General features: G+C 42.9%; 1 protein-coding gene across 1 annotated transcript in view; it reads left to right on the plus strand.

Moving 5' to 3' along the window:
* AGPAT3 (1-acylglycerol-3-phosphate O-acyltransferase 3) overlaps window positions 1-26,921 on the plus strand; it is a 39,872-nt gene extending 12,951 nt beyond the window's left edge. The window contains exons 2-6 of the mRNA XM_009073632.1: window positions 17,982-18,208; window positions 24,057-24,226; window positions 24,628-24,789; window positions 26,213-26,366; window positions 26,815-26,921. Coding sequence (XP_009071880.1) covers window positions 18,031-18,208; window positions 24,057-24,226; window positions 24,628-24,789; window positions 26,213-26,366; window positions 26,815-26,921 — 771 coding nt within the window. The 5' untranslated portion in view covers window positions 17,982-18,030. The remainder of the gene's footprint in view (window positions 1-17,981; window positions 18,209-24,056; window positions 24,227-24,627; window positions 24,790-26,212; window positions 26,367-26,814) is intronic.
* The last annotated feature ends 770 nt before the right edge of the window (window positions 26,922-27,691 follow it).

Raw genomic sequence — 27,691 nt, forward strand, 5'->3', positions numbered from 1 at the left:
ATTCCATCTGATCTTTTGCTTCTCCTGGGCTGGAGCACCCTTATTAGCTTGCTGGGCAGGACATATTTTGGTCACTTTCTGGGCTGAATTTAGTTTGTACTCTGCAAGGAATTCACAGAGGGAAGTGAAGAGTCTTTGTTCCTCTGGGATTTCTGTGTCACCTGCAGGCCTGGGGCTGGATCCCTTGCTGCACTTCTGATGTAATAACACCTCAACCTCCAAAATTATCGAGGAAGTTCAGCATGACCTTTCCAGTGCCCCCCAGTCCCTAAAAAAGGATTAAAATGCAATGCTTGGACATGTGAAGGTTGTGTTCAGGCAGCAGTGGGACCATCACAATCTCCTGAAGTTACAGGAACTGTCAAGGGAATAGTCCAGAGGGCTCACAACATGCATTACCCAGCCACATCTGCCCACCCAGGCTCCTTCTGACACCAGGTGTGAATGCCTGACAAGATGCACTGCAGCAATCCAGTAGTGCAGAACTAAAATACACAGAAATTAAAGAGCATGAGACATCACATTTTCTTCTTTAGAAAGCCATTATCCCTTCAGGGAGTTTGGTTAAGTCTCCCTGCAACATGAGACCCTAAAAGAATTGTCCTTTTTCACCAATCAACAAATTGCTTAGCACATAAATAATGGATTTATAGTTCTGTGTAGGTTTGTCATCACTTAATATATAGGACAAACACATAAGAAACCTCTGGTCTATTTTTTTGTGGTTTTGAATTGACTCATTCCAAGCTACAAAATATGTGAAACAAATGTTTTTCCTTTCTTTTTTCCTCTATTGCCAAATCTGCCTTCTCTTTAAGTTTCTGGCTGCCAAAGAAGCCTGAAATACTGACATGTATTTAGTTGGCATACTTCATATTACAAGTTAAGGCAATTTAACTCAGTGATTTTACCATGTTCTTAACGCTGCCTTGTAGCTTGAGTGATGTGCCCAAGTGCCTGAACTTGCTATGAATATTTTGATTTCATTAATGGCCTTAATAATTAATAAGGAGTGAATAATAATGGGCAAAATAATTCAGGTCACAACTCTTTGGCTGCTGTTTTATTTTGTGCTGCAAAAGTTCAGCATTTTTTGAGGCAGATTGAGAGTGGGGAAGTCTGTGCTAAACTTGCAGTTTTAATGAGTTATGTAATTTCAGTGCCCATTTATTTTATTTGTTTATTGATTGTAATTGTGCTTTGCTATCTGTTTCAGGTGTTTAAAGCAACAGTTTAGCATATGATCTGTAATGATGTCTATCTTTGTCCTCACTTGGACTTAGCAGTCCCATCATTGTATTTTTGGAGTGAATGTACTGCCTGTTATTTCAGGCACGATAACCTGGAGGTTCCTAATTTGTACGTGCTGGAGGGGTGATGCACAGACAGCAGGGGTAGGTTGCTTCCGTGCCACTGGCCCTGGGGATGGTTAGGTGCTCTGGGAAGAGCTGCATTGTAAACACTAAACTGGTCAAATGTGAGCTGTGTTTTTTTCCTCTACCAGGTGATTTAAACACAAACCAGTTATGGCTTGGTTTGTGTTTTATTTCAGAGTAGCACAGCAAAAGACTTCTATGGTGGCTGCCTCTTAAAATACTGTTTGAAAGAAAGACTGACTTCCAAGGGAGAGAAATAGGCCAAAAAAGGATATCCAGGTCATCTGTTAGCATCCCTGCACCTGTTCCTGAGCCCTGAGGGGAGCAGGAGAGAGGATGAAGAGCACCGCTTGTTACTCTCCATGCTGGGCCACTGGGGACAGGGATGCAGAGACAAAACGTCATGTATACTTTGTGTGTTCTTCATGTATCTAAATGCTAGTCCACTTTACTGGTGCTTCTCTCAAAATGGCAGGGGAGAGGAGCACGACGTGTTGGGCAGCACGTTCTCTGTCAGCCTGTGGGTGCAGCTGTGTGCGCCACCATCAAGGAAGGCTGAGGAAGGGACGAGCCCAAGCCTGGTAGAGAACCAAAAGAATTCAATTTTCTGACTGCATCTGTGCAGATTATCACTCAGCACAATATCTGTCTATATAATATCTGCTATCTGTGGATGATGTGCCCATAATCTAGGGGCTGCTGTGCTTGAAATATCACCCTGTTTGTGCAAAAGCCACTGCTGCTTTATTTAGGCAGCTTAAACAGCAGCACTGAGAAGACAGGTGTCCTACATTGACTGCGTAGTTGTCTATGAGATAAGTGCTGGAGATTAAACCAGCCTATGTCTTCCTAACACACCCGTAGCACCAAACCACGCAGTTCTAAGAGCGTAGAGTATTCCATTAAGTCAGGAGTTTGCAGAGAACTTTGAGTAATATTCTCAATGTGGCTTGCAGAGATGTTGTTCCTGTGCTGTGGCTGCTGCTCATGGAAAACATGGAGGTCTTGAATATCTTAAAACTCATTACCTAAAGAATTTTGTGGCCGTGCCCACGTACATAAACAATGAGTTTATCTGGGCTACCATAGCGTTGCTGTGTATTTGAATTTGATGACCTGAAGAGGTTGAGCTTGGCAGATTTTCAGCCTGATTTGCTGTGGAAATAAAATTTAGTGTTGTTCTGTTCACATACATTTATCTGTCTCCCCAGTGGTATGTTTTGAACCCATTGAGGAGTTTCCAGACACTTGGTGGGTAGGTGTCCATGAGGGTGTCTCCAAAATAAATGGAATCCTACAGGTTTCATGGAAGTAGTCACGGAGAGGAGGAAGAGGCTGCTAAGATCCTCATCCTGTGGAAATGTTATGACATAAAGTTGGGTGTTCTTTGGTAGCTGTGCCTCTACATGCAGGTGAGCTTGAAAAGCTGTCTGTCAACACTAAAATCTAAGTTTGTAAGGAACCAGGCTTTTGGAGCTACCTGCTAAATGCCTTTCTTTGGCAGGCAGCTCTTTAAGCTACTTAAGCTCTTCTCTGCAACCAGAGCAATTGTTATGCAGGAGCTAAACAGAGATTCCTATATATGGATCAGAGTTGGAGCTTAGATAAAACATGAGATATTAAAGGCTGCAGGAAAGACTGGAAGAGCAGCTGTCAACACCACACAGTCTGTTTTTTACTCTTGAACATAAACCAAGTTGACCTCAGGGACTTCGCTGATCATGTCCTGTGCAGTGGTTGGTCTGACACAGACTTCTGGTCTGGAGAGACAGGCACTGTTCCCAATTCACTGAGGATGTGCAACAGCACAGTTCCTCAGGCTCTTGGTCCCCGATGGCTGCTCTGGCTGCCCTTTTTGCAAACAAGTGATGTCAAACTGGGATATGAAAGAGATGTGACTTAACACTGAGAGAGACCCATCATTTCAGTGCTAGCAAGGAGATTAAGAGAAGCAAAACAAATGCTCTAAGTAATACTTAGATCTGTCCTAAGGAGGATGAACCTGTTTTAAATCATCTGGTGAGGAAAAAAATCAATCTGTGGCTGAGTTACCTGATAGGGTGTGTCTATACTGCAGCTGTGATGTCATTAGTTTTAAAGGAGGGGTGAAATGCTTGTAAGAGTAGCCATGGCAACATAAATCTCACTGCAGGCTGCAAAACCCACCTGGGAAGCAGAGTGAAAACTCAGGTGGTTTGGACTTAATTATTATAGCTCGACATGCATTGCCTGCCTTCCTGTAGAGCTCACTGATAACATTCCAAGAAGTTGAAAGGTCTCAGGATGGTTTCACATGGTCAGATACAAAATTTCAGCATCCTATTGTCTATGGAGATTGTCATTGCAGGCTTGTATTTTTTACAATAATTCCTTCTTCAAAATAGCCCAAAACATAGAATATAGTTGGATGGGACCCTTGAAGACATTTGAGTTTGAGACAGCTTCCAGCTGAGCTTATTTCAGAAATTTGCTCAGAGCTTTGTCCAGTTGGGGTTTGAAAATGTCCAAGTGTTTCCTCAGCCTCTCTGGATGACTTGTTGCAGCGCTGAACCATTGCTCCTATGTTGGTAACACAGTTAGCAGTAATATCAATCAGTGCCATCTTTCAATGTCTGGAAAGAGAGAAGGGAATCCTTGGTGAACAGTGAGCTTTGCTGTAATTCCTTTCAGAGTAAGTTTTGGGAATGTGATAGCTCTTGTTAGTGAGAAGGTTTTGATCATCTTAACAGTTGTGTTTGGGCTCTTCGAGTTAGACCTGCAGGAGCTGTCACTGGAGCATGTGCTCTGGCAGGACTTGGGCCCCTACTAGAGGGCATGATGTCCCAAGATGACTTCATACATATCCAAAATTTTGTGAACTGCCTTCTTAATTAGTCTGTGTCCAAAAGTGAGTGATAGGTCACCTGTTCTGGAGGTGGCTGCTTGGGACAGGCCAGTTGACAATGCAGAGCAAACATTTGAAATTAAGTGGCCTTGAAACTGAAGTAAACCTGGAAGCAACCTGTGGGTTTTCTTTGCTGGTGGCTTTTTTTGCCTGGAAAGGAGAGAATCAAACCATATGCAGGTGTCTGTGGTTTGTCCTTGTCTATGTGCAGAGCTGATCTCTTGGTCTGCATTAGGAGTCTGCCAGGGAAACAGATGCTATCATCCACTGGAGTCGCTCTCCTTCTCCTCCTTGTTCTGTAGTCTGAAATATATGTTCACTGGTAATTTTTAAGGGATTATTTCGCTCACATCACTGTCATGCATGTGTTCTGTTTGCTTTTGCACAGCCCAATTTATAGAACTAGAAGCTGAAAGCAAAATTTGGAGATGTGTAGCAAAGATCATAAAGTGCTCACAGAAACTGTCATCCAGGGAAGGATTGAGGAGACTAACTGGCTGTGTATATAGGAGCAGGTAAGATGACAAAAATGCCATCAGAGTGGAGATACCAAGAATGCATTAACATAGAGGAGAGAGAGCAGCTTTGCAGAGAAAACTAACTAGAAGTGATGGCATGAAATGAAACATCAGGGGAAAAAAATGTTATTAAAACATAACAGCCCTTGTTCAAAACTTTTTTAGCAAAAAAACACAACTGAGGAAGTGGCTTGCAGTGTCAGAAAATTGATGGGTACTTGAGTTCTTGTGAAATGACTGTAAAAATAAAACTTGCAAACCATTAGGATACTATTTTGTATCGAGTACAGAAACAGCATCAAAGGCACTTTAGTAGAGAGACCATCTTTGTACTTGGTACATGTATTGCCATGGCGAGGGGAGAATTAAAAACAAAACCTTTGTCCTCGAGAGATCAGTAATAGAAGCTACACTTCTGAAAATAGATGTTTACGTGGAGATAAGACAAGGCTTGGATATTTTAGGTTTACTATCCTCTTGAAATGTCTGAGAAATGTTTGGACTGGCCAGTGATTGCTTTTCTTGTCCACTGGGAGCAGATCTGGTGGAAGGAAGCTGATGTACAGGGCAGAGCTGATGAGAGCTGCACCAGTGTGATGTGTCTGAGTGTGTCTGTGTGTCTGGGGATGCAGCTTCATCTGTGCCCAGGAGTTAGGAAATAAATAGCCTGGTTTAGAGTTTTTGCTGGCAATTAGTAAGCTCCTCCTGCCTGACTAAATCAAAGTGTTGTAGCAGTGACATTAACGATGTCTCTGTGGCATGGTAGTAGCTATCAGATTGATTTTGAAACAGCAGATTGTCATTTTACTCGGTGGATTCAGCAAGTAGGGGGAGAAATAAAAGTGATGAGGATTTCTTCTGACATATAAATAACTCCTGTAGCTGCATGTAGTGAGGGGAGGGAAGTAACATGCTAAATATACTGGTATGGAGGTGGAGAGTGATGGGTGGAAAACTTGTTCATGTTGTGGATTCAGGGGGGAGCATGGTCTGGTGGTGGTGTCTGCTCCCCTGTGCTGATTTTCTTCATCTACTCCTGGGTCTCTCAGCACTCAGCTCTCTGCATTTCAAGGCTGCTCTCTTCCCCTCTCTCTTAGCTACCTGAGCACTTGCAAATCAGGTTTGGGCATCCTCCCTGCCCTCAGCTCCACAGGGATGTGGGGAAGCTGCTGTTTTGAGGGAGGTTTGTGGTCTCCCTGTGCATTTCTTGGGCTGAAATTACTGTTGCCCTCAGCAGTGGCAGTGCTGTGGGTCAGGTTTGCTGTTCTGCAGTTGTAAGGTTCCCTTTGGAAATTGTTCCTCCATTCAGGGGAATGACTCCAAGGGATGCCTGGAGCTGTGCACTTTTGTCATTGGGCAAACCATACACTCATCTGGAAACAGGCAATGTTCTCCAAATGGTGCCCTTTTATATAATATTTAACTTGTACTTCTTTAAACCCTTTGCTGTTCTCTGAAGAGTGATGGATTTTTGGTGTTCTGAAGTTTATTTGGGCTATCTAGAAAAAAAATCCTAATATTTTAAAGAAGTCAGTGTGGCTAATTATTTTTTATTTGCCACTTCAGCTGGCTACTCTGGCCACTTGCTGTCAGTGAACCTCTCTTCAATGAGGGTTGGAGGCACAATGAAATTTTTTACACCCTGGGAGTTGTACAAATCAGAGCAGGTGATTGAGGAATGGGCACTTCAGCAAATCTACTGTCAAACTGTAAATCAAACATTCAAGTTTCTCCCTGAAATAGTTATCTTTTAATCTGGGTTTTTTTAAACAAAGAAAACTCTTATAACCTGGTGTGCTTCAGAATTTGGGCCTAATGAGAGACTTAATAAAGAGATACAGAGCAGATGTTAATCTCAAGTTAAGTAGGAGAATCTCAAGATAGAAAGTAGGAGTCAAGGTGATGACAGACTAAGTGTGTTAGTCTTTGAATATGTTAGCATTTTTCCCCCCATAGCATTCATTTCGTGCTTAAAAAGTGTTGCTGTCAGCATCTAGACATAAATCTGATCAAATCCTTTTTTATGGTTCCAATTATAATTGTAGTAGCTTGAGTTTTTCTATTCATAAATGCAATTTCACCTATAGAGTCAAAGTATCTGGCTTAAAAGTTCAGAAAGAATGAAAAGCTTTGGAAGGATATTGAATTACTCTGAAAATCCACTCTGGGCAGTATTCTTCTCACTAAAGAGAGTAGTCACAGGCAGAATGTGCTCATTTTAAGAACAGATTTTTTCATAAGGGAAAGAACAAGACATAGGTAGCAGGGAAAGTCTGACCCTGTTTAAAATTGAGATCTCGTTTTCTCCCACCTATTTTTTTATTCAGAGATTGCAAGAGTCTATTTCTTTTTTCTATTCCCAGTCAGGTTTTCAACTTTGAATGAACTACTTGAAATGAAGAAAATACTCCCTACACCTGCTAGCTCTATCAAAACCAAATGTAATTAAGGCAAAAAGTCTTTCTTCACAAGAGGAATTGAAAATGCTTACATTTGAGGGGAAAATGTCCATATCAGCATTTGCTCCATGGGAAAGACTGAAAATAATAGAGCTGCTGGATGCAGAATGTGATTTCCTGGTGGTTTAATCTTGACGTGATTTCCAGTCAGGTGGTGCAAAAGTCCTGAGCTCTTCAAAATAATTAAAGTGCCCTTTTTTTTTTTCAGCTATATGAGAAGAATTCACAGAGGTATCTTACAGCCTCAGCTATTTCTCTGATTTAAGTCTTGGTCTCAGTCCTCTTTCATCATTTTAAGCAACTAGGGTATGTTTCACTTTTCTAATGTCTGGTGTGTTGTACCAAATATGTGTCAGATCTTTAGCACTTATGAAGTTCAAGTGCAAGGCAGGAGACTATTCCAAGCCAGAATTACTTCCTTTTCTCTGTCCTTTTTCAAAAGTGTGTATGAAAAATGTTCATTTTAACTTTCTTACTACTCTGTGTTGGTTAATTCTGTGCCTTGGCTTATCAGGAAAAATTGAGCTGGCATCAATCACTTTTGTAGAGAGGGAAGAGATTTGATGTACTTGTCATACTGGCTGAAAAAAAAAAGGAAACATTCATGCTTCTATCCAAATGCAGTTTTTGTCACAGATTTGTGGGATTGCCAATACTGTGTAGCACTTGCCATAGGTGTGTGAACTGCAGTGGGATGGAATAAATGAGCTGATTTGAGAAAAGCATTGATTGTAGCCAGCCCAGCCTTGCGGCATTACTTGTAAATCATGAAATCCATATTCTCCTAGCTTCCACTTCCCACCCTTTCTCTGACTATAATGCTGATTTTCTGTGGTCCATTTCATACTGAGCACCAGTGATTTTCAGATTCATGTCCGTGTGGAATTCTGCCCCACTATAGTGAGACCTGCTGTCAGCTGAGGAGCATTTTTTGGGGGTCAGTATGGTGCTACCCACCAGATCTCTAAGTCCTTCAGAGCATCCATTGTGAGCACTAAACCTGCTAAAATTGGTCATCCCACTCATCCTTCTCCTTCCAGGACACAGTATATTTCTTCCTGCTCCTTGCCCAAAGCTCTGGGGTCCTCTGTCACAGGGAAAAAGGAGCTTTGTTCCAGCCCCAGACACAGAAGTGGGCATGTGTTTTCAGCCACTTAATCCTTCTGCTGCAGGAGAAGTATTTTATATCTTTTCCTTCCTATGTGAGAGGGAGGTCTCTCAGCATCTTCTGAGGCTTAGGGAAGAGGTGGGGGGAGTGGTACCAGAGCACTCTTTACTCACTTTGGAACCTTAAAGCCACATCAGCGTGATGCTGCACACAAACTAGTCAGTCACAGCAGCAGTGAGCATGAGCACCAGGAGCAGATGGACAATCAACAGGTACCTGTGGGGATGTTTTACATCTGCAACATCCTAAAGCTGTGTGCTGTCATTAAGGAAAGGATTTCCCATGCCTGGGGTGTCACTTAGGGAGTAAGACAGAAGCAACCTTAAAGCCACATCAGCGTGATGCTGCACACAAACTAGTCAGTCACAGCAGCAGTGAGCATGAGCACCAGGAGCAGATGGACAATCAACAGGTACCTGTGGGGATGTTTTACATCTGCAACATCCTAAAGCTGTGTGCTGTCATTAAGGAAAGGATTTCCCATGCCTGGGGTGTCACTTAGGGAGTAAGACAGAAGCATGAGGATACTGTGGTTATTAAAGGTTTGCTGGCTCATTTTTCATGATGAGCATTCAAAACTGCTTAAATGTCTTGTGGCAAATTTGTTCACTACAAGTGCAGCAGTTAAATGATAGCTGTTGCCAGGCTGTGCAATGAGCTTCAGCTGGCTCTTGGTTCTCCCAAGTATCCCTTCCATGTGTAAGAGGGATAAATGGGTGCACTGTATTTACCGAAGGTGCCACTGAAGTCCTGTCTTAGATACCACTGAGTGAACCTTCCTGGAGAAAGAAAGGAACACCAAGAGCATCCCAGTACTGCTTGGCAGATATTGCATCTCAATACTGCCTATCATCTGCCACACTTGGAATTGGGCAGGACACCCTGCCCTTGCACTCAGAGTGAAATAGCAGAGAGCAGTTAGCAGGACAGAAGATCCCTGACTGTCCTCTGAAGGACTGGAGTGGACCTGTTAGACCTGCTGGAGTGTGCTGAGTTCTCCAAGAACTTCTCCCAGCCTGTTTTTGCTCTCAGTATCTCTGCAAGCAGGAAATTTGGCAATACTTCTCACAACTTGGGGCTGACATACAAACTGAACACCAGATGGGCAGGCAGTGCCTGTAATGCTGTGCACAGTGATTGAATGGCATAATTCCACTGTGGCATGCAGCAGGCCTCTTGCACGGGCCTGGGAAGCTGTTGGCATGTGGAACAGACAGAGGAGAGGATAACAGGAGGGAAGGAATAGGGAACTGGGGAGGCAGCAAGCATTAGCATCCTGCTTCTCCATTGAAGGGTGTTCTATCTAAAGTGGCAAAGGGAGGGGAACAGCTGTCCCCAAACAAACAAAAAGGGCCAGGGAGAGGTTTAAAAGCTCCCAAGAGAAGGAACAAGACTGGCAGAAGGTGTTTGACAACCATTTTTGAGTGAGTCAGGCTTAGCTGTCTGTCTGGAGCCACAAGGAATTTGCAAAACTGGCTAATTGTTCCTATTTATTTCTTAAACTATACAGAGCATGACAGTGTTCTAGCTCGTGCGTTTCAGCGTAAAAAATGTCGTGCAGTGGGCTGGTATTTTCCCCTGGGTTTATCCCTTTTTCTTTTAAATTAGAGGCTTGCTGATCTTTTCCCTCTCCATCTGAGAGCCAGGTCTGTGCCAACAGGCTGGTGGGAACATGGGTCCCCTGTGCCCTGTGTCGATGGCTCGTGTCTCTGTGTCTGCAGCTGGAGATCTGTAGTGCTGCAAAGAAGGGCAAACACACAGCCCTGTGTAGCCCCCAAGCAGACCAGTCAGCACTGGGGAGGGGTGTGGGACCCCTGTGGGCTACCAGCACACTTCAGCAAGGTGCATTAATTACAATAATTACATTATTAACGTGCATGTTAGCTTGAGTTCAGCTTAGCTCTGCTGCAGTAAGGCTTGCTTGAATGCAGTTTCTTTTTGGATCAGGAGACCAGAGCTGAAAAGCTCTTCTTTTTGCCCCTAATTGTTAAATTTTCCCCTTTCCACTAAAGATGAAACCAGGAGTAAAGTGTGGCTACATGCCTTTGGTTTTCAAAATTTGGCTGGTTATATGCTTTGTAGAGCAAGATAAGTTACAGCCTGTTTGCTTTTCCTCTTGATAGCAAGGAGGTAAAAGAAAGAACTTGAGCTCAAATGTTTGCTGTTGGGTAAACCTTTGTAATCAGTAACACTCAAGTTTTAAGACAAGTTTTATTAAGGCTGAGTTCTACAAGGGCTCTCAAGTATCTGTAAATATGCATATACCCACAAACCCCATCTGTACCTATGAGAAATGAGGCAAACTTGCCAAATCTGCAGTTATTATCTAATCTAAATTTAATATGCAATTAAGGTTTTGTAATTATAGCTTTAGGAGAAATTAATTTGGTGGTGTTTATACTGAAACTAAAGTGTGAGACTGCAGACTGAATGGCAAGAAATGGTGTGTCTGTATCCAGGGGAGAAACAGCAAGCAAACACCTACAAGCAGTTGTAAATGACATACTATAATAGAAGCTATATGAAGTTTACTAAGCCATAAGGCAATGTTTGTCTTCCTGAAATAAAGGCAAGTTGCATGTACAACCGAGTTTTGAAGTAGTGGGATGCCTTCACTGGAAAGCTCAATGCAGAACTCTGGGATGTCTTGCAAGTATGGGAGGCTGTTGTAGAGAAAAAGTGATGTCAGCCTTGGTTTGGTGATACTCAGCCATGGCATTGAAATAATCTGGGCTGGTTTTGCCCAGGGAACTCGTGACAGAATCCCTCTAGTTTCCCTGTTGCGAACAGAAAATCCATATGAAAATATCATTGTTTTCTTTGTCAATAAAGATTTGCTTGCAGTGAGAGAAATTCAAGCAGTTCTGCTTCCTTGTGGTGGTTGTCTGGCAGCCAGCAGAATTCTAAGCAAGGCAGAATTCATTTTGGTTATTCAGTCCGTTTGTTTAAGTAGAGGCAGAGTTGACTGAGGGTGTATGCTGAGGAAAAATTGAATTTGTGCATGCTTATCCTTTTTTTTCATGTATATGCCAAGTACAATAAAAGGAAAGGGTTGAAATTAAATTTTGAAAATAGCCATTTTAATATTGCTTGTTTTCAGCAGTAATATTTCAGCAACAAGTGAGAAAAATATCATTTCATCTCTAGTGGTGGCATCAGCACAGTGTTCTCAGCAGCTGGTGAGGAGACTTCGTGTCAATAACACTGCATTGAGGGCAGGGGAGAGGGAAAACTTCCCTCAAGTGCAGTGAGGTGTAGTATTGAGAGCTCTTTTATCCTCTTCTGGTTCCATGCAGTTGTTTTAATGTTTATTATATTCTGTGGTCTTTCATCTACAAAATTCCAGTTAAATAACTGGTTATCTTGGAGTTTTTTCAGGTTGTTTTTTTAGAGCAACCCACAGGAAGCTGTCCACGTTTTACAGGCAGGAAGGAGTGAAGACCCAGTAGGACATTTTAAAGCAGCCCCAGAGCTGAAGTCCCAGTAGGATGTAGACCTCTGATGGGTGTTCACCATGGGTTTGGTGGGTTTTGCTGTGACAGAAGTTGCTCAGGGCACATAAATCTCCCCCCAGCACCAGAGCTCTGCTGTGGCTCAGCATCTGTATTCCTGTGAATGTCAGACCATTGGTCCCAGATTTATTTAGTTATTTATTTGGCCTTGAAGTGTTGGCATCTCATCAGGATGACGAGTCAAGCAAAATGCTTTTTATTTGATGGAAATAGACTAATCCCATCAAAAGTCTCTACAGATACTGAGCCAAACCTATTGACACTAGTGGAAATATCTATGATTCGATGGACTTGAGATCAGGACCAAAATAATGAATATATTTCAGACAGATAGTGGTGTTAATCTTTTACTCTTGACCTCTTCTAGAAGCTGGCTGTTGTGCTGTTTCAAAGCTGAGATTGACAAAATTTCAAAGACTAAATTCTCATCAAATTTCATAATGGAAACTCAGTAACGTTTTTTCTTTTTGAGATCATCTTCCTAGTTCTCACAGCTCAGACAGAAATTCTGCCTCTTTGTGCCCCAAGTTTAGCTTCTGATCCTTTTTCATACACTTCAATTTTTAAAATGCATGACAAACAGAACTTTTCATGAACTCTGAATCAGCTCTGCATCTCACTGAGGCATGTGCAGGGAAATTAGACCTATATTGTGTGAGACACTAAGATAATCTTCCTGTCATGCCTAGGTTTAAAAGGCTGGGTCTGTAGTAGACAGTTTGTAATGCTGTGTGGGATGCAATTGAGTAGTTGTCTATTTTTACAGCATCTTTGGAGAATCCCTAGTACAGACTGTTCAAATGGATACCAAAACTGTTGTTGCACTTTATTTCCTTTGATTTGCTTATTTGCTGTACTGACTCACTGCTGTTGATCTCAGCTCTGTTTTGTAGCCTACTTAGACAGCTGTGGTTGCCAGTGGTTCTTGTAAAACTTCAGCTCCTGGCAGCTGTGGCTTGTGTCTGTCCCCATGCTCTTGAAGCAGCTCATGAAACAGATAAATCTCACTTTGAATCAAAAGCGGGTTTTAATTTTCCTCGTGTGGTTTCAGTGAGCAGAGTTTGTAGAATTCTGAAAAATGGTGAGGAAACTCTTGATGGGCAACAAAATGCCCTTTATGTAGTGCTTCTGACCCACATAATTAGCCTTTCTTCATAGACTGGGTTTGCCAAGTTTATACAGACATCAAGGAGGCTTACAAAGCCTCATCTAAAAATTATAGTGTTTTAAAATATGATGGTCAGAGGTAGAATTCAGTGTCATAAGAGTTTCGCTCATTCCTCAACGAGCAAAATTATTATGAGGTAGGTAAAGTACCAGAATTCAGGGTGGGGGCAAGACATTCAGGGCAAAAGATGTCTGTAATTAGTTTGATAAGTGGAGGTAAATATGGCACAGTAGAGCAGAAGCAGATGGAAAATGGCAAAAGCATGCTCAGAAGAACTGATGGCAAAAGGCTAGAGATGTAAGTACTGCCACAGTTTTTGTTGTTGTTAAACACATTAATTCTCACTGGGATGGAATATTAAAACCAGTGGACCAGTATTTAATTTCATGCTCATATTCATGCAAACATCATGAACTTCAGAGGAATTGTACGTGCATGGCAGCAGTAAATTAATTAAAACCTGGAGTTCAAAGAGGATATACTGTCTCATGGAATGATTAATGGGTTCATTTTTAATTTTGAGTTCATAAATAGCTGCGTTTCATGAAATGCTGCAATATGCATGTTGTGCATCTGGGTTTTTTTTAACCTGCTGAAATGGAGCTGATGCAATCACACTGTCTCTGTCATTCTTCCTTCTGGTGGCTTTGAACTTAGTGACACATTCCAGTGACATTTGGCAGAGAGGTAGAAGTCCTGAGGAAGTTTAGTCATTTTGTGAATGTAGAAAGCTGGGCTGGGGGGAGGAGAGAGAAAATCGTAGTGAAGTTGAGCCTGGGAAGAAGGGAGGGTGGGGGAAAGATGTTTTAAGATGTGGTTTTATTTCTCACTACTCTACTCTGCTTTGGTTGGTAATAAATTAAGCTCATTTCTCCACATCTGTTCTACCCATGACCGTAATCAATGAGTGATCTCTCCCTGTCCTTTTTTCCACCCATGAACCTTCTGTTACATTTTCTCTCCCCTGCCCAGCTGAGGAGGGGAGTGATAGAGCAGCTTTGGTGGTCACCTGTCATCCAGCCAGGGTCAACCCACCACACCAAGAAAGCCATAGAACATCTGCCTCTTTGACCTTTACTTGAGAGGTGTAAAAATGGGAGAGAGCCCAGAAGGATGCAAAGCATTTAAGTACTTCTTCATCAGAGCAGATAAATACCAAGGCCAGGCTGGACAGGGCTCTAAGCAGTTTGATCTAGTGGAAGGTGTCCCAGCCCATGGTGAGGGGTTTGGAACTAGATGATATTTATGGTTCCTTCCAGCCCAAACCATTCTATGATCCTGTGATCAATACTGTGAGGAGTGGTCTCTGACTTTCTGACAATTGAGCAGCCCTGTGAGTTCAGGCACCAAAAGGCAATGCAAGTGCTGTTTGCTTTCAGGTGGGTTTTACCCTGGTGCTGTCTGGCACTGTGGCTGTGCAGAGCAGGCACTTGGCAAGGATGTAAAAGCAGGGAGAGTACTCAAGTTGTACACAGTTCTCAGTGAGGCTGCACAGGAGGAAATGAAGGTTTTGTGGTGAAAGGTCAGTGTTGTGATGTTACAAAGTGCTTAAGGAAAATAAGGGAGATTAAAAGGTTTTATCAGTTGGTCTTTGAATATGTACACGATATGGGTAGACTAGAAAAAAAGGAAAAATTAATAGTGCTGAGACTTGCTGTCTTAGACTAGGGCAGATGTTTACTTCTTAGACACTCAACTGATCTTAATATACATGTCAGATGCAGAAGCAGTGCTGCTTCTCATACCAGTGACTGCTGATTTCCCTGTCCTCCTCCCAGCCTTACCCTGGGATTCAGCAGAACAGCTGCTGACCACCTTTTGCATGTCAGCCTGTCCCTGAATTGCCTGGCTGTCCTACATGCACAGGAATGCAGAAAACTAAAAATTCCTGGATTAAGATTAATGTCTAATTATCTCAAAAGTCAAATACAATTAATTGTCAAAAGAGAGACTGGCATGTTCTGTATCCAGCATTGAAGGCACAGACAGCAAGAACTAACCCAACTTTTAGTTGATCTCTGTCCCATTTTAAGAGGAGGTGCAAGTAAACCAGCTGTTCTTTACGGAGCAGTTGGACAAACACTGTGCTGGGAAGGTGCCAGAGAAGAATCAGCCATGGTGTGGCTGCTGTTCTCTTTGCCTCAAAGCAGGACTGGTCAGGCTTGCAGTCCCCAAGTGCACAGGGTGCAGTGAGCACAGGTGGTTGTGCTGTGTCACCAGCTCTGGGGTCCCATCCTCCTCCTGTTCTCAGCACAGAGCCTCACCTCAGTATGGCACGGCCATACCTCACATCCTGTGTCCAGCACTGGGTCCCTCACTTCAGGAGACATTGAGGTGCTGGAATGTGTCCAGAGAAGGACAACGGAGCTGGTGAAGGGTCTAGAGAGTAAGTCATGAGGAGAGGCTGAGGGAGCTGGGGATGTTTAGCCTGGAGAAAAGGAGGTTCAGGGGATACCTTACTGCCCTTTACAACTACCTGAAAGGAGGTTGTAGCTAGGTGGGGGTTGGTCTCTTCTCCCAGGCAACTAGTGACAGGAGTAATAGCCTCAAGCTGTGTCAGGCAAGGTTCAGATTGGACATCAGGAGGAATTTCTTCACTGAAAGGGTTGTTATACATTGGAATGGGCTGCTCAGGGAGGTGGTGGAGTCACCATCCCTGGAGGTGTTCAAGAACTGACTGGATGAGGCACTTAGTGAGATGGTCTAGTTGACAAGGTGCTGATCAGTCAAAGAATTCGATGATCCTGGAGGTGTGTGTCGTTGGCCACAGTCATCAGCAAAGCTTCTTATACAGGGCTGCAGAGAAGGCAAGTAGGGACTCAGAAAATAGTTGTGCGGGGAATTGTTCTTGTTTGTTTGAACTGACTTTTGAGATAAACCAGATGAAGAGGATGACTCTGATCTTGGAAGTGAAGAGCTTGGTGTTTAATGTTTGGCAGGATTTACTAGAACATGCCAGTGGAAAAGAGAAATGAGCTCAGTGCTGTGTTAGGGAGTCACTGAATACCATGACTGCCTCCCATACAGTACATGTGGACACTGGTGTGGTGTTCTGCCTATATGAGACAACTGTACCTTGAAGCCTTTTGGGGAGGGAAAAGGAAGGAGGGCTTCACTTGCTGCTTTTTAATCAGAAGTCTCTGCTTCCCAGCAGTTGTTCTGAAAGTAATTGATTAGTGGAAGAAATATACTTACAGGAAAATACTGGGAGAATTTAGATTATTTATCATAAGCTTCAACATTATTCAACTTGCTTTGTTTTGCTTTCTGTGGTAGGCACAATACTGGCTATATTGAAATAGGTTTTTTTTCCTCTGTAATGTGCTTCTGATGTGGGTAGGTTGGTAATGATGCAACTAGATGTTAATTGTGCAAAAATTAGACACTGTGCCTTGAAAGGCAGTACCTGATTTGTAGAAGAAACAGTGGAAACCAAGCTTCCAGAAGTAAAATTGCTGTTGGGTATTATAAATAGCACCATAATGTAAGCAGGTGGTGAATGAAAATGGTTTGATTCCTCACAGCTGGCAGGTACTTTATTTTCGGACATCGAGTCCACATCACCTTCGGGTGCTTCACTTGTCAAGAGTATTTGTTACCATCTACTGGTTGGTCTGGTCATTTGCAACACTTGTGGGAGCTGAGCATAAAAACTGTCAGCAAACTTTGGCTGTGGTAGAAAATCAGGGTCATGCTTTTGCTTCCTGAGTGAGACATTGAGACTGTGGTTTGACGTCTTGGTTGGCCTTGTTGTAGGTTTTCTAGTACCCAACCCAACAGGTCAAAAAGGTGAGTGCTGGATAATGCAGGGTTTGGAATAAACTCAATTTGGTGGCTTGGTAAATATATTTTATTGGGTTAACTTTGTGCTGACGGGATTTATAGTGGGTCAGACTTGTATGTCATAAGTTCCTGTGACTTCCTGCTGGTTCAGACATCACTGGTCTTTCTGCATCTGGTATAAACATGGCACGTGCTCAGAGTTGAGTGCTCTGGCTAGTTTGATGGAATCAAGATTCTACACCAAAGCTCTTTCCAGACCAAGTTTGTACTGCCACATAAACTAAGGCTTTTTCATTATTTGTCTTTTTTCCCCACACTAGCTGGTATATTTGATCATGAAGCTGCAGCTTGACAAAATGAAAAGTTATTAAACCTGCTCCAGCATGGGCTTTGGGTGTGGGAATCGCTAATTTCCATTTCCATGCCTTAGTGCTTGCCAGACTGATGCTATGTTTGACCAGCCCTGTACTTTTCATCCTGAAATGTACTGCAGGATGAAGAGCCTGCTCTCCAGATGGACTGCTGTGCTCCTCTAGTGGAAGCAAGGGTGTACCAAGGTCTCTGTAGCCCACGGCAGCCGTAGCTCAGTGCGTGTTTGGGAGCAGTGTGTACAGAGTGGTGGCTCTGAGAGCAGGCCAGGAAGGCACTGGATCCTTACACAGCTCCAGAGGCTTGTCATGACTTCCATCAGGCGTTGGGGGCTGAGTCTGCTGTTGCAGGTCAGGGACAGCACCCCTGAAGGTACAGCAATCGCTGGGCAACGTTTCCCCATCGGGGCTCACCTCCCAGTCCGTGCAGGGCTCTGTGTTCCTCCCAGCATTAAGTCCAATTATGTCATCTTTGTTTGAAGAGAGGTGTGAGATTTGCCTTCAGCAAACAGTAATCTTCTTGGTGGGCTGTAAATTGTAAATAATGATTCCTTTCTATTTTTGGAAGTGATTTGCGCCGTCACCGGTTCATTGTGTGAAGACCGTGCATGAGGCAGGCTCGGAGAGCAGAGTGTTTCCTGGGGTGGGTGGTTCTTGATGAAGTTGCATGGACTGTTTCAGGGCTCTTGCCTTGTCCTTCCTTCACTCTCCATTTGACTCTTTGTTGGTTTTTTTTCTCTTTCAGGACAGTTATTCTGAGTGACGGCCCTTGCACACGCTTCTGAGTGGTTATCATGGGCTTCATTGCCTTTCTGAAGACCCAGTTCATAGTTCACCTCCTCATTGGGTTCGTCTTTGTTGTGAGTGGACTGATCATTAACTTCATTCAACTATGCACACTAGTCCTCTGGCCCATAAACAAGCAGTTGTATCGCCGAGTAAACTGTCGCCTTGCCTATTCACTTTGGAGCCGTGAGTATGCCTGAAGGGGCTCTGAGGGATGGGGTGGGGAGGGGACTGGGGCTTTTTCCTGCCTTTGTTAAAGAAACAATGTCCATGTAAATGTATACACACAGAGAAACAAAAAAAAAAAGAAAGTTAAGTGAGGTGTTCAACTCTTTCAGAGCAGTTCAAAACAGACATTTTGTCTCAAATGCTGGGAAAACAAAGAAATTAAGGGATGGATATATGTCGCTCTGTCATTCAAAAAAATAAGCTCCTTCCTGTCCCCAGCCCTATCTTGACTGATCGGAATTGCTGATTCTGTCTCAGTGCCATCTTCATCCAGCATCAGAGCCTGTGCCAAGTGATGGGAAGGGAGAGTTCTGAGACTGGTTCAGGTATCGAGCGTGTGTGTGATATTGACCACTTAGGAGCCCAAGTCGATTGTGTGGTCTGCAGAGGGAGAGGTCTGTCTTAAAGTATCTAGTGTAGGTGTCTCTGTAGCTGAACTGTGTGACAACTTGAGAGTCCTCTTACACCTACAGTATCCATCTCTGATGCCAGTGTCTCCTCTGGTGAGCAATTTGTCACTCTTTTTTCTTCTGCCCCTGGGTCACCTCTACAGTGAGTGCAGCAGGTTTTCTCTCCTCTTTCAGACTTTTGCAAAACTTTCTCCTCATGGATGCCTTTTTTTTTCACCTTATACAGCTTAACAGGGGGTTAGGTTTCTGAAATAAGTGTTTAGAAGGCTCCTTAGCCCAAATGTCATCTCGTGTTTCAGCAGTGAATCATCTAATCGGTTTCCATTCTCCATCCCCTCCCAGTATGCATGGCCACTTACCTTAGTGCTCAGCTCAGCATCCAACTCCCACTTTGGGTAAATGAGTCACCAAAATGTGTGCTGAAATTACAGTTGAGCAGTCCACGGACAGGCACCCACATTTCATAATTCATCCATTTGTAGTACTACCAACAAAAAGTCTCCAGAGTTCCTAGTTCGAATTCTTTTTCTCCTTGTCCTTCATGTGCTTTCTGTCCTGCCCATTGAGAATGTTGCCTGAGAAGCACAGCAGAAAGCAAATTAAATAGAGTGGCAGGCAAACTGTCAGGAGAAAAGATATTGTAATAGAAGAGCTTAGTAGAAACTTCAAAATGAGTTTGGTTGGAGGAGAGTGGGGTTATATGGGAGTTTTTATTTTGCTTCTAAGAATTTCTTAATGTGCTTTTAATAATCTAGAATCTGATCTCATGCTGAAAACTATTGTTGCACTAATAATCTGGCTTTTCTGAGAATATGAGCTGCTTGTTCCTGTAAGACCTGTTAGGCTCAGACCCTCATTAGCATTGTGCATGAAAAAAAGCACATTTTAAATGCTGCTATCTTCTGTCTTCTAAACACTGAAAATAGCCCACACTATTTTCAGAGAGGTTTGAAGAAGCTGAGTAGATAATTGTGTTGTACCTAGGATAACCCCTAGTGTATAGCCTGTTCTAAATTAACTCATTGAGAAATTAAACTGTGAAAATTAATGTAAATGTTATAGGGGATTGCAGAGTGCTGATGGCCTGTTAATGGAAGAGCTGACAATATGCACTTCACTTGTGATTTATAACAAATTAAGTAAACCGTGTAAATGCAAAGCCCAAATGTTGTCATTCATCATGAAATACATTTCATTATGGGGAAGCCTTTTGGCAATGAATCTCTAGGTTGGTCTTCTGTTCTGGATGGTACATTTTGCTCACTTACTCCAAGCTGTATAGTTTTAGGCTGAGGGTGTTCACATCAGAGCTGTCTGTAAGAGAAGCTTCTCTGCCCACCTGGCAGAGGATCATCTTCTCCCAAATACATCAAGCAGAGCTTCCAGAGGGAAGGGAGGGAGATTCTATCCAGAGTTCATGGCAGACATTTGAGGAAGAAGTCTGTCAGGCTCTGGCCTCAACATAAACCCTTTGCAGCACATGGAATTTGTGAGAGGTAGTCTGTACTTCCAGCTCTCCCACACCAGCTCTTTTCAGATGACTCATGCCTTTGGAGAGTGCAGCGTGGTTAGTTTAGTCCAGTGGCAAAAATAAATAATCTCTCAAATATTGGTGCTTTAAACGGAGGGATGTGCTGTGCCTCTTGTTTACTTTGTTCAGGTGGCTTGTGAGGCAGGAAACCCACCACTTTGGCATGTGGGAACCTCAGCCACAAGGGTTGGTTGTAGGAAGGTGTAAAAGGCGATAGGACGAGGAGTAATGGGTATATATTGAAAGAGGGGAAATTCAGATTAGCTATTAGGAAGACATTTTTTACTATGAAGGTGTTAAGACACTGGCACAGGTTGCCCAGGGAGGCTGTGGCTGCCCCAGCCCTGGCAGTGTTCAAGGCCAGGTTGGATAAGAACTTGAGCAACCTGATCAAGTGGGAGCTGTCCCTGCCCATGGCAGGGGGTTGGGATTAGATGATCTTTAAGGTCCATTCCAGTCCCTTAACATTCTGTGATTCTATGTGTAGCTTGTCCGCTAACATTCTGTGATTCTATGTGTAGCTTGTCCGCTAACATTCTGTGATTCTATGTGTAGCTTGTCCGCTAACATTCTGTGATTCTATGTGTAGCTTGTCCGCTAACATTCTGTGATTCTATGTGTAGCTTGTCCGCTAACATTCTGTGATTCTATGTGTAGCTTGTCCGCTAACATTCTGTGATTCTATGTGTAGCTTGTCCGCTAACATTCTGTGATTCTATGTGTAGCTTGTCCGCTAACATTCTGTGATTCTATGTGTAGCTTGTCCGCTAACATTCTGTGATTCTATGTGTAGCTTGTCCGCTAACATTCTGTGATTCTATGTGTAGCTTGTCCGCTAACATTCTGTGATTCTATGTGTAGCTTGTCCGCTAACATTCTGTGATTCTATGTGTAGCTTGTCCGCTAACATTCTGTGATTCTATGTGTAGCTTGTCCGCTAACATTCTGTGATTCTATGTGTAGCTTGTCCGCTAACATTCTGTGATTCTATGTGTAGCTTGTCCGCTAACATTCTGTGATTCTATGTGTAGCTTGTCCGCTAACATTCTGTGATTCTATGTGTAGCTTGTCCGCTAACATTCTGTGATTCTATGTGTAGCTTGTCCGCTAACATTCTGTGATTCTATGTGTAGCTTGTCCGCTAACATTCTGTGATTCTATGTGTAGCTTGTCCGCTAACATTCTGTGATTCTATGTGTAGCTTGTCCGCTAACATTCTGTGATTCTATGTGTAGCTTGTCCCCTTAGGATATATGTTGGGTGGTGCAAGTGTTCCTATCCCTGTGTTCAGAAGGATGGGCTTGCTGTAGCATCAGCAGGATCAGTGCCACACAACATAGCTGTTACCCACACACAAAAAAGGGAAACGAGCCCACTCCTGGTTATAATTACATCACTTATCAGTACACTTGTAAAGGACAATCTGTTTCCTTGTATTAATTCTCTGGCTCGTCAACCCTCCTCTCTCAGTATGAACTCTGGCAGATTGCTCGGCAAAGCTTCCTCCACTGTTTTAGAGTGAATGGTAGAAGAAATGTTCTGCAGGGAACCATCCACACCTGCCTCTGTAGGATTTTTTTCTGATTTTGAAGAAACTACAGGCAGCAGTTGTAGCAGGTACTGGAGATGTTCCTCCTAAGTACATAGACAGCAATGGAAAGGATAAGGTGCTCAGAGTTCCACACTCTGTCTGGTACCACTACTCCGTTCTCATGCCCACCTGCTTGGAAGAGCATAGCTCTCAACTGAGGACACTTGCTGTCCTCTTTCCTCTTTTACTGAGCCAGGATAATCAGAGAAAGGAATGTAAGTGATCACAAAGGAGACAGAGGTGGGAAGCAACGATAGAAACTGATAGTTGGTATAAACCAGCAAGACAGTTCTGCCTTTGCTGTATTTCCAGTTGACCAGGGTTATGCACTCTTCATCAGCAAGTTGCTTAACTTTGACATGCCTACAAATGAGCAGGTGTTGAACGTGATACAAGGGAATAACCTGGTGGATGAATAAGTGGTCATGGGTGAAAAAACTAGTGCTAGAGAAGCTATGTATCTTGAGCAGATCAGGATTGGTTTTCCCCAACATTCACCTAAATACTGTGTTTGCCTTCTCTCTAATATGGCACAAAATTGGATCCACTCTTGTTTAGCATTATGGATAGATGACCTTGTTTGATCCCATTAATCAGAAGCCCTTGTGCAGGAAGGTACTGCCCTGTTTGCTAAAACCAGTGCCTCCCAGTGGGAAATTGAGTTACCTCCTGGCAGAACCTGATGGAAGGAACTGAGGGGACAACTTCCAGTTGTGTCCCTGCATGTTTGTTGTAGTAGCTTCGGAAGAGTTGGACTTCTTAACTGCTGTATTTATGCAACCAGATTTTGGTTGCATCCATATCTCATTGAAAGGAGAAAATACCAGTGACTACAGTTTGCATGGAAGCGAATCTTTCTTCTGGGAGGATGAACTATTCTCATACTTTTTATAGTCATCCCATGATACAAGCAATGCCTTCCATCTGCCTCGATGTACTACTGCAATGAGAGATATAAGCTAACCATAGCAACTACAGTCACTGCATGCCGAATTTAAGTGGAAGGGTTTCTTAAGATGAAAAGAGAGGAGGTGGAAAATAAGAGTGGGTAAGGAAGGAAATGTTCAGGGTGGAGTAAGAGATGATGTGATATTGAAAAGCTGGAAAAAATGGAGGCTAAAGGGCTCATTCTTTTGCAGTAAGACACAATTTGCCATTCCTGTCTTTGCCCAGGTATTTTGATAAATTAGCTCAATCCTCTGCTATTCCTGACTCTCTGTTGATGATTGTAATACAGAACCATTAGAGCCCTGTGTTCTAATATTAAAATCTATTGCAGAAGATTTATGGCACTGTGTCCCTTTGAAAAACCTTTATTGGTCTGTTTACCTCCATAAAGCTTGTTTCATGTTGAGTAAAAGCATTAGGCTGCATCTATGCATAATTTGTTTTCCACCTGGGAGAAACTGTGCCCATTTAGTGGAGCAATCAACAGCTCAACTGTCTGTTGTCAGGCACAAACCTTGGGGTTTCTTTCCCAGTGATCATGAAATTTCACATTCAGAATACAATGCCCAAACTTGTCTCTGCTAAAAACTTGCTAAATTATCCATAATGCATATGTCTAGTGCCTTAAATACTGCTTAAGGATGGTGATGTGATTTGGTCTGTACCCATCCAAGCTTTCATTTCATCTCTCCTGGCTTGGTTTGAGAAGGTGATGGTGTTGGGAGGCAGAAGAGGTTGGGCACTGAATGGGGCTGGAGTACTGCACACAGTTCTGGTGTCCCCAACGTAAGAAGGACATGGAATTGTTGGGGCAAGTACAGAGTAGGCCACAAAGCTGATGTAAGAACTGGAGTACCTTCTCTATGAAGACAGGCTGAGGTAGTTAGGGCTGTTCAGCCTGGAGAAGATTGCGTGGAGACATCAGAGCACCTTCCAGCATCTGAAGGGGCTCCAGGGAAGCTGCAGAGGGACTCTGTGCTATGAACTGCAGTGATAGTACAAAGAGTAATGGGTATAAATTGAAGAGGAGAAATTTAGATTAGATATTAGGAAGAAGGTATTTTTTCCTGTGAGGGTGGTGAGACACTGGCCCAGGTTGCCCAGGGAGGCTGTGGCTGCCCCAACCCTGGCAGTGTTCACAGCCAGGTTGGACAAAGCCTTGAGCAACCTGCTCTGGTGGGAGGTGTCAACCATGACAAGGGTTGGGACTAGATAATCTCTGAGGCCTATTTCAACCCCTTAACATACTATGATACTATGAAGCACTAAATGCTTTCTGTAAGCAGCTCCCCTAACTCCTCTCTCTATTTTCCTTCTGTTTGTTAGAGTTGGTAATGCTGCTGGAATGGTGGTCAGGCACAGAGTGCACCTTGTTCTCAGACGAGGCCACGGTGAACACCTTTGGCAAAGAACATGTCATCATCATCTTGAATCACAACTTTGAAATCGACTTCCTGTGCGGCTGGACTATGACAGAGCGCTTCGGAGTGCTAGGGGTACGTGGGCCATGGGCTTTCCCTTCATCTGGTCTCATCTTGAAAACATTCACCATCCATGAAGGTTTTCAAGCTGGGACTGGATGTGGCACTTAGTGCCATGGTCTAGTGACCACAGTAGGGTTGGACTCGATGATCTTTGAGGTCTCTACCAACCTGGTTGGTTCTGTGATTCTGTGATCTGCAGGATGTTTAAAACCCATACATGTAGCTTCTTGCATTCAAGTTTCCAGATATAACTCCATCAGCTCTTCATCATAAGGATGGACTCAATCTCAGAGGTCTTTTCCAACCTTGATGATTCTGTGATCATCTTAACTTTAATGTATTTGATCTCATTGTACAAATCAGTAAATGGCATTTTTGGATTGTCATTTTTGGTTGGTTTTTTTCCCTCCCAGAGTTCCAAAGTCCTTGCTAAGAGAGAGCTGCTATATGTGCCCCTAATTGGTTGGACGTGGTACTTCCTTGAGATTGTTTTCTGCAAAAGGAAATGGGAAGAAGACAGAGATACAGTTATTGAAGGATTGAAACGTTTGTCTGATTACCCTGAGTACATGTGGGTAAGTGCTGAGTTCCTCCTCTAGTATCAGCTGCTAGAAGTGGAATGATGGCAGGTGGTGCTGTAGTTTTATGTGGCAGGAGAAGGTCTGCTCATTTCCAAGTGTTGTGAAGGAAAGCCATGCTCTGTTTCAGGAGGTCTTTTGGGTTATGCTGGTAAAAAGTTGCTCTGTTTGCCTGTTGGTAAGGGAAGTCATGTGGGAAACAGTTCAGAAGCCTGACAATAATTTATAAATCAGGCTCGTGTAATACTTGTTGGTTTTGTCTGAACTTATTTTTACCTTTAAAAAAACCCACCCATATTTGGATGCTAAATCTATATAAGAGAGAGGCTGAAAAGACACATACAAATAAGTGGTTTTTTTTGGAGAAGAGAGTGAATTTGGATACACAGACCATGGATTTTGATAGGAAGTTCCTGTTAGTGTGTTCATTGATCTGTGAAATTACAGGTTTCTCAAAAAGTCTCTATGAGAACATGTGGAAAGCTTTTATCTGCTTTGGCAGTTATATTTTTCCTTTTCATTTTGACATTATTTGAAGCCAAGGGTAAAACATCTCTCTTTCATCATCTGCAATGTTGTTAGATTTTACTGCAGCAGCACAGTGGTATAATCAACCTATTAACCTTAGAGCTTTGAATGCAAATGTTTTGATAAATTTACAGTTTTGTTTTTATAGCAGCACATGTAATGTAAAATTTTCTGGCTTATAAAGCATTTTAAGAGGCTTTTTGTGCATTTTTAAGTGAGTTTTCAATATTATCCAGTACAGCTTGTTAAAATGAATAGTGAAACATTAAGCCTTAACTAGAACATTGTGAGTGTGTTGTGATTTTCTGTCATTACAAAGATAGCAAAAGAACCTGGAGAATATATTATTTTAAGCTCCTTAATTGCTTGAATATATGGATATGAACTGTACTTAATATATCCTCCTGATTAGTGTTGGATAAAAAGAAAAAACAGGGAAAAAAGCCCTACCAATTAGAAAACCTTGAGGCTGAATTTTAGCTGCAAATCTATACATTTTAATGATTCTACAACTGAGAACCAAGGACTAGTCTCTAGGGAAGACAACTCTAAGTGCAAAACATGGTTAGCATTGATTATTTAAATCAAGACTTCCTGCTTGGTAATTTAAATCATGATTAAAATTGACTCGAGTGAATCAATTTCCTAACTTTGATGCATTCTAAATGCCACAATTAGGGCTGTCTTTCTGTGGCCTTAAATTTGGTGTGAGTGTCCTTAAAGATGGTTGTGAGGTGGTGCTGATGCCTAATACTCAATGAACAGCTGAGAGGGTTGAAGTGTGTGCACGTGCATGGATGTATGTTTATCTTGCACAGATCTTCAGTATTCTGCTTGGTTTCTCTCCATCTCAAGGTGTCTTTGTTTCTTGCCCTTTGTCTCCTTGTACTAGTTTCTCCTGTACTGTGAAGGAACTCGTTTTACAGAGACCAAGCACCGTATCAGTATGAAGGTAGCTGAATCCAAGGGGTTGCCTAAACTGAAATACCACCTGTTGCCCAGAACCAAAGGTTTCACCACTGCTGTCCAGTGTCTCAGGGGAACAGGTACTAACAAACTGCTCCTGGTTCTTTGTGTCACTTGGAACGTGTTGTGTACTACACTCTGTGTGGCACAGCACAGTATCCTCTGCTGCTCGTTATGTCCATGACAATTAGTAAGCTGGCAGTAATAAGCCTTCAGCATGTCAGCTGTTAGTGTGTAAATTACCACAGAACTGTCAGATACCAAAAAAATAATGAACTTTTCACGTGTGTCTTTGTTGCTTAATTCATTAAGTCATGGTATTTTGGTAACACTTGTGCCACAGAGCTGGGACTGTCAGGTGGCTGATACAGATAAATACCACGTGTAAACACAGAGACTCTGCTACCTGACATTATTCATGCAAGGCTTGCACAAGGCTCTCTTGCTGTCTCGTGCCAGGATGCCAGCAATGTGGTTGTTAGAATTGCTGCTGTAACAGCCATGTTTTCCTTTTTTTTCCCCCAACAGTTTCAGCAGTGTATGATGTAACACTAAATTTCAGAGGAAACAAGAACCCATCTTTATTAGGAATTCTTTATGGAAAGAAATATGAAGCAGATATGTGTGTAAGGTGAGCATATAATGATGGAGGTGAGCCCTATCACACATGCTTTGGCTTGTTGAAGTGAATTCAGATTTTACAGGGCAATTTCCTTTCCTGTAGTCCCCTTTTCCTTGTCCTTCAAGCTTCTCTGCAGGCCACAAAGACCTCCCTGTTGCCCCTCTGCTTCAGTTCACTTTCATGTGAGATCCCATGGTATCATCCAGCAAGTCAGAGAGCACTGGACAGGCTTCTTAAGCCTAGAACCACATTGGTTCCAGGGTTTCCCTGTTTTGTGCAGTTGAGGACACTTGTCTGCCTTTTCCCCTTCTCTGCTGGGAACAGAAAACCAGCTGTTGTGCACCCTTCCTGCTTCCCTCTGAGCATATGCATAGCAGAAATAGCCTGTCCAGCTTCAGTGGTCCCTTGTAGTAAGAAGTGTAAAGCTCCTTACTGTGCCAGTTTCTCTAGCTCACTCACATGCTTCAATTAGCAGATTAGAAGTTAAACAATGCTGAAATTCAGACATCCTATGAATGAGGTGGGACATTTCTCACATTCCTCATTACTCTTTTGCCTGCAAGAGTAGCTGCAACCACCTGACTCCATGGAATTTCTTCTTTTCTCTTTTGTTTGGATCCACCAAACCACCTGGTTGTTCTTTCCACAGTTCATCTGACAGTTTACTTCTGCTTCTCTGGGGGCTTCACCCACACTTTGGAAAACATTGCTGATTTTCTGGTTGATGCTTGGGTTTTAAAAAGAAAAAAAAGAAAAATTTTAGTTGCTCCCCCTCCCCCTCCC

The sequence above is a fragment of the Acanthisitta chloris genome, unplaced genomic scaffold (genome assembly GCF_000695815.1).
Source record: "Acanthisitta chloris isolate BGI_N310 unplaced genomic scaffold, ASM69581v1 scaffold27904, whole genome shotgun sequence".
Classification (NCBI taxonomy): Eukaryota; Metazoa; Chordata; class Aves; order Passeriformes; family Acanthisittidae; genus Acanthisitta; species Acanthisitta chloris.